The sequence below is a fragment of the Budorcas taxicolor genome, chromosome 17 (genome assembly GCF_023091745.1).
Source record: "Budorcas taxicolor isolate Tak-1 chromosome 17, Takin1.1, whole genome shotgun sequence".
Lineage (NCBI taxonomy): Eukaryota > Metazoa > Chordata > Mammalia > Artiodactyla > Bovidae > Budorcas > Budorcas taxicolor.
In genome coordinates this window covers 62,936,393-62,942,690 of record NC_068926.1, presented here as the reverse complement: position 1 = coordinate 62,942,690, position 6,298 = coordinate 62,936,393, and the positions used below count along the sequence as shown (strand labels likewise).

The window sequence follows — 6,298 nt, the reverse complement described above, 5'->3', positions numbered from 1 at the left end:
CAAGGGTCGAACCCACATCTCCTGCATTGGCAGGCAGATTCTTTACTCCTGAGCCACCAGGGAGGTCCTGCAGAGACTTCAGTTCAAGGCTATTTGAAATGTCTTCAGATGTGCTACCTCTCGCCCCAGCACAGAAGAGGTCATTTATGTACCCTCACTCACAAGATCTTGCCCTGTCATTGAAAAGCTTCCACATACAGCTCTCTATATACAAGTGTCTCAAAGAACAGCACCTAAGAACTTTTGATACAATGCTAAACCTTAGAAAAACTTTCAGCTTAGATTTTGTTTTCAGCCAGTTTGAGCCTTTGAAATTAACAAGGATCAGGCACTGAAAAATCTTCATAGGCGATCAACCCAGTCCTATCTCAGTGGCAGTGATTCTAAGAAATCAAAAGTTAAAAGATGTCACTTTCTGGTGATATGGGCCAGGTCAAATTAGAACTCCCACTGTCCAGCTGTTTATGGCCTGAAAGCAGCTTTAGGCTCTTTGCCGGACTACTTCTGAAAAGAGCTAAAATCGACAAGATTGATGCAGCTTTGGAGGCCGAATTCCTGTCGGGTTTCAAACAAATAGAGCCAGATCACAAAAGTGGGAAAGGAGCTAGAAGATGAATTACAGGAATCTTTTCAGTCTGTTCATATAAATCCAAACCCAAATCACCCCAATTGCAGCCCCCTGTTCCACAGTACCCCCTTATCCTTTTCCTGCAGAAAGCAGGAAACTCTTCTTCCATTTTAATTACCCTAAAACAATTTTTTGCTTTCTACCCTGAAACTTTCCCAGTCCTAACATTGTTCAGCTTCATCAGAACTTCTAAAACCCCAAGTTCTCATCAAGAAAGTCTCCAAAGATGTTACAGACTTAATACCACTCTTAAGATGGAGTCATTGATCAATTCACATCTATCACTTCCTCTGTGTAGCTGTAGCCTGGCTGCAAGTTCTAAAACAAAGGAGCTTTACCTCATATAAACACTGAAAACACAGGGAAACTAAAAACCTTCCTTGCAGCTTCCCAAGATGGTGTGGGTTGTTTGAGCCTCTGGATCATTTCCTTTATCTACAAAAGCTGTCTGCTATACTTGCTTTTATTCAGAGATCTGTCTTCCTAAAACTGATAGCAGGAAAACTTTACTTATCCACTTTAATTGGGGCTTTTAATGAAAGCTTCAGCTCACATGTGAACACAGCTAGTTAAAAGCACAGCACAGCAGGCTTATAAGTTTAAATTCCTGCAGACTTTATTAGAATCACATGGAGGACTGCTGCTCAAAAGCTTTTTCCCTTTAAGACCACCTTTAATCTCTGGAGTATACTTTGGCCAAGGCAGGGGAGGGTAAATGTCTAGAGCCCAACAAATTTCTCATTAGCCCAACTTTCTCACCAGCTTATTTCCATTTTACAGCCACAGAAAACTTAAAGGAGTTCTACAACACATTCATCATCTCTTGAGGCCGAAGGCCTAGAACATTCTATAGCAAGTATCACAGAAGGAGCACTTAAGGAATGTATTTATCAGGTTAGGAGTAAGGGTTTCTCTGCCATGCATTTCTCAACATGCACTTCTGAGTAGTATTCTTCCATGCACAACAGGAGCAGGATGGGCAAGAATGAAACTCAAGAGTGTTGAATAGGCTAATCTGTTACATCCCATAGAAACTTCAAAGAATCACCCCCACCAACCTACCCAAGATCAAGTAATAGGCCACCTTCAATAGATTATTTGAACAAACGGTAATTAACGCACACTTCTCCAACAGATTTATTTCTTTAAAGGAATGGATTTTGAAGAGAAAAAACATGGGGCAGAAAGGTATGGAATAGAAAATAAATACAAATGTAAGCTGTTTTACTAATTGCTTTATAACCACAAACTAGTACAGAGAATGCCCTGTACAAAACACAATAAAGGTTCAAAGATGGAGGTGTTCCCCTAGGCAAGGCTGAAGACTTCAGTCTCTGGTATTTGGAATTTAGGCTGCAGTCCTTGTTTTTGGATGGATCACTGGGTGTGTGGCACAGTCCATGCTTTTAACCAGATTTGAACAGGAGAATAGCCACTTGGCCCAGGTAGAAGTAGATGAAGTGTTTGGTTTCATGTGTCACATAACTACCGAAGTTCCTCCCCACGATGCAGTGCCAGGTGGGGTTGTACTTCTTGTCAAACTCCTGGGGGAAGGAGGTGGAGAAAAAACAGAATTTTAGTGCTAAACCTGAGGTCAGAGTTTGCCTCCTAGATAAACAGAGCCTGTAGGAGCAGAAAGGAGGAACTTCAGCATCTGCAAATTCTTAAAATGAAAGAATGTTCCCCAGCTCCAAATCGCCTACATAGTGCATTAATGCAAACATACTTGCAGTCTGAGCTAAACTGGGAATGGGGGCTGGGGAGGTAAAAGTCAGAAAGGGCAGCCTCTGAGAGTGCTTTGTTATCATGATAATTACACCTTCTAACTTTTATAATATACAGGGACAGCAGGTGACATCAGTTATAGTTTACCCTCTAGTATTTATCTCTAAAAGAACTAAGCTATCCTACTGTATAACATGTACCCCCAAATCCGAGAGAGTAGTATTTAGCCCAAAATACCGCCATTGTAACTCATTTTAGTATTGCTGAAAACAAAGGTTTCCAAAAGAACAGAGCCTCAGTGAGCAGCTAAACCACTGGAGATCAAAATTTAAAGGACAAGACACTTGGCGCTCCCCTGTCCCCGTAAAAAGAAAGCTGGAAGCAGAACCTGACAGCCACCTGGGCAAATCTTATCTTTACGGTCAACAGCCCTTCTTCCCCCATCTATCCTGATGGCGCCAATCTACCCCACCACCTGGTCCTCAAGGCTAGCAAATTGCACTAACAACTTCCCCTATTTTTCCCCACCCCTAGAAGCTCTAGGAACTAGAAGGCCTGTGTTAATTTCATCACTAGGTAGCTCTAGGTAGGGGCCAAAGCTAGTCTTTCTCTGAAATCTTTCTCTATTAAAGTATTACGAGTCTCGGGCCAGTTAGGCGAAATTTGGCTACTACTGTATTGTACACAGTGGGAACGTCTTTCAGATTAAGGGGACTAACATTCTTATAGACTAGACAAACGCACTCCTGTTGCTGCCTTTGTCAGAAAAGGTATTTCTGTTCCATCTGAAATCTTTCATCTTCTCATTCTCGACTGGAACCCTCCCACGACTTAGGCTGCCAGTTTCCTTCCCTTCTAGAAAACACAGCTCGAGAAGTTGGCAGACCTGCCAGCTTTCTACAGACTGCCATTTACCAATCCCCCAACCCAGTCCCCAACCACCACCACCCACTTTCCCTCAACTGCCGACTGACTCCCCACTGGAGGCTGGCAAGATCTCCCTCCGGCCCTGCTGGAAACACCCACGCAGCTCCCCCATCTCCAACACCCAGATGGATCCTGGGCGCAGCAATCATGCAAAAGGGGGAACCGCTGCTCCCTGATCCTAGAAACCGTTGCTAGGTGGCGCTTTCCCCGTGGAGCTGGGTTTAAAAAAAAAAAAACAACAAACTTCGGGCGCTGAGGGGCCGATCTTCAAGGTAAGTGCAAAACTAATTTGCGTCCTTTTCTGGAAACCTCTACACCGCGCCACCTTGCGTGCCCCCAAGGATCTCTGCCAGCACACTGGGGACGCATTATCGAGGAGAAGGAAGTTGTGACTCGCCCCAACAGCGCGCAAACTGCCCGAGCCCCCGCCCGCGCCCCGTCCTCACCTTCTTGATATGGGCCGCAATGTCCTTCTCTATATTATACTTTTCCAATGCCTGAGTAGCACACTCCACCGAGTCCTGTTGCATCTCCTCCGACATATCGGCATTCTTGATTACGGCCTTTCGGTCACACATGGTTACCTGAGGGGCGAGGCCGAGGCAAAGGATGAGGAGTTGGGAGTATGGGCTGCAGGCGCAGTTTCCCCGGTCCACTCTGCCCGCCCCACGCCACCCCGGGACGACGACCCCCCCACCCACTTCTCAGGAAGCGCGAGCCGCGCGAACAGAAGGCGGGAGAAGTCCTGCAGGGGACGAAGCTAAAGAGCGGAGCCCCTGAGTTTCTCACCAAGAAGCAAGGGCTGGCCGACTGCAACGGTCTCCTGGGGGAGGGGCTGGCGAAGCTCACACCCGTGTACAGAGACGGTCGCTACCGAAGCCGTGGCGCATCTAAGGAGCCCCACGCCAGCCGCCGCCGCCTAGTACCTAAGCCCCGCCCTTCTCCCGTCGACCCCGCCCCCCACCGAACGTCCCTATTGGCTTGACGCAGCCCTTAGAACTCTCCCATTGGCCCATAGACTCAATGGTTCCCTCAGGATCTTTCTCCTGCATTTTGTTGCAGACCACAATGCACCGCTCTCGGCGTCGGTTTCCCCGGCAATGGGCCGTACGAGGTGAGGCCCAAACATCGCGAAGATGGTGCAGGGGCGGGGTGGCGAGGACGTACCCGGGACTAGAGAGATGCAAAGGGAGGTTCCGCCAGGGCCGAGAGAAATGATTACAAATATTCGGAGGTTGTCCCAGGATGCATTCGCGAATAAAGACAGTCTTTGGAAGTTGCGTATTCTACGTGCCCCCTCGCCCCCCGAGGTCAGAAAGAACTACCCTTTCGACTGAGGTAGTCAGTCCCTTCACAAAAGGGTATCTCTTAAGCTGGGAGGACTTCTTGAGCGAGTGATCGATACAGTCTCAGAAAAGAAGCCCTAGGGTTTGGTTTAATGCTCTGCTGTCTCACTGCTGAAATTCTTTTTAATTTTTTTTTAAACAAGGAACGCCACATTTTGATATTGCATTGAGCCATGCAAATTATGCAGCCGGACTGCCTCTGAAATATAGGGGGTGGGGGGTGTCGGAGATCCTCAGGAATGGAAGAGGGCTTCCTTATAAATTAAAGATTATTCCCAAGAGTGGAGTCTCCCGGCTGGGCAATGCTGATCTCCGTTAAGGGGGTGGGGGACCCTCTGGGTGGATTTGGGAGTGCTGATGTCGGGTGTGACCAGGGTAGGGCTTCTTGCTCTGATGAGGCAGTCTTTCCGGTGTGGGAGTTTCTTGGTGGCGATTTAACTCTAGGGCCGTGGTGTCCTAATAAATAGGCATCCCTCAGAGGTATTTCCTCTGGTTTAGGGAGATTACGCTAAACTAAGCTAAATCACTTCAGTCGTGTCCGACTCTGTGCGACCCCATAGACGGCAGCCCACCAGGCTCCGCCGTCCCTGAGATTCTCCAGGCAAGAACACTGGAGTGGGTTAGTAACTAAAAAAGGACTTGGGGTGGGGGATTGGGAGCAGGGTCAGGTCTGGCTTTAAATATTTAAATATTAGCCCTGTCATCTTACTAGAAACCCCTCGGGGTTTCTAATCTGTAAAGGGACTAAATATAAAAGGAAACCACTACATAGGTATATTGGGAGTATTAAATAAGCTAGTGCATTTGAAGTTCTCTGCACATAGCAAGGGGTCGCAAAGAATCAGATACGACTGAGCGACTTCACTTTTTTTTTTTTTTTCTGAATTAGTGAGAGTGGGTGGTCAAGTAGAAATAGGCAGAAATATAAACAGAAAGCTTTTGGTTACATGGTTAAACTGGTAACTTGTTTATAGGCTTTCCTGGTGGCTCAGATGGGAAAGAATCCGCTGGCAATGTAGGAGACCAGGATTCAATCCCTGGGGTGGGAAGATCTCCTGAAGAAGAGAATGGCTACCCACTCCAGTATCCTTGCCTGGAGAATTCCATGGACAGAGGAGCCTGGAGGGCTACCAGTCCATAGGGTCACAAAGAGTCAAACACGACTGAGACACTAACGCTTTCACGCTTCTGTTCAATGCATTTGAAGTACTCTGCACATGGCAAGGGCTGGAAGAATTTTGCCAATAACTGTCAACTTAGGGAACTGTCCCAAGAGTCATGACAAGGTTTTGAACTAACACTTCAATGTTAGTTGAAAACTATAATGTGTTTTTCAGCTTCCATAAACAAGTTACCAGTTTAACCATGTAACCAAAAGCTTTCTGTTTATATTTCTGCCTGTTTCTACTTGACCACCCACTCTCATTAATCCAGGGGAAAAAAAAGAAAAGGGAAGTTGCTCAGTCCTGTCTGACTCTTTGCGACCCCATGGACTGTAGCCTGCCAGGCTCCTCCATCCACTGGATTTTCCAGGCAAGAATACTGGAATGGGTTGCTGTTTCCTTCTCGGGGGATATTCCTGACCCAGGGGTCAAACCTGGGTCTCTGGCACTGCAGGCAGACTCTTTACCATCTGAACCAGCAGGGAGTCCAGAGCCCGTTACAATTTGAT

The 6,298-nt window shown here is 46.9% G+C and overlaps 1 protein-coding gene across 1 annotated transcript; it reads right to left on the bottom strand.

Moving 5' to 3' along the window:
- Nucleotides 1-1,747: 1,747 nt before the first annotated feature.
- On the bottom strand, nucleotides 1,748-4,209 carry DYNLL1 (dynein light chain LC8-type 1). Its single transcript, XM_052654803.1, has 3 exons — nucleotides 4,070-4,209; nucleotides 3,727-3,864; nucleotides 1,748-2,172 (listed from the first exon to the last, which is right to left on the bottom strand). The coding sequence occupies exons 2-3, from the start codon at nucleotides 3,856-3,858 to the stop codon at nucleotides 2,035-2,037; spliced, it is 270 nt and encodes an 89-aa protein (XP_052510763.1). The 5' UTR covers nucleotides 3,859-3,864; nucleotides 4,070-4,209; the 3' UTR covers nucleotides 1,748-2,034.
- Between the last annotated feature and the right edge of the window lie 2,089 nt (nucleotides 4,210-6,298).

Excerpts from the sequence above, each read along its gene's own strand:
- DYNLL1 (XM_052654803.1), bottom strand. The coding sequence starts at position 3,858 with ATGTGTGACCGAAAGGCCGTAATCAAGAATGCCGATATGTCGGAGGAG. Across the intron at positions 2,173-3,726 it reads TTGCGGCCCATATCAAGAAG|GAGTTTGACAAGAAGTACAA; the intron begins GTGAGGACGGGG and ends TCCTTCCCCCAG.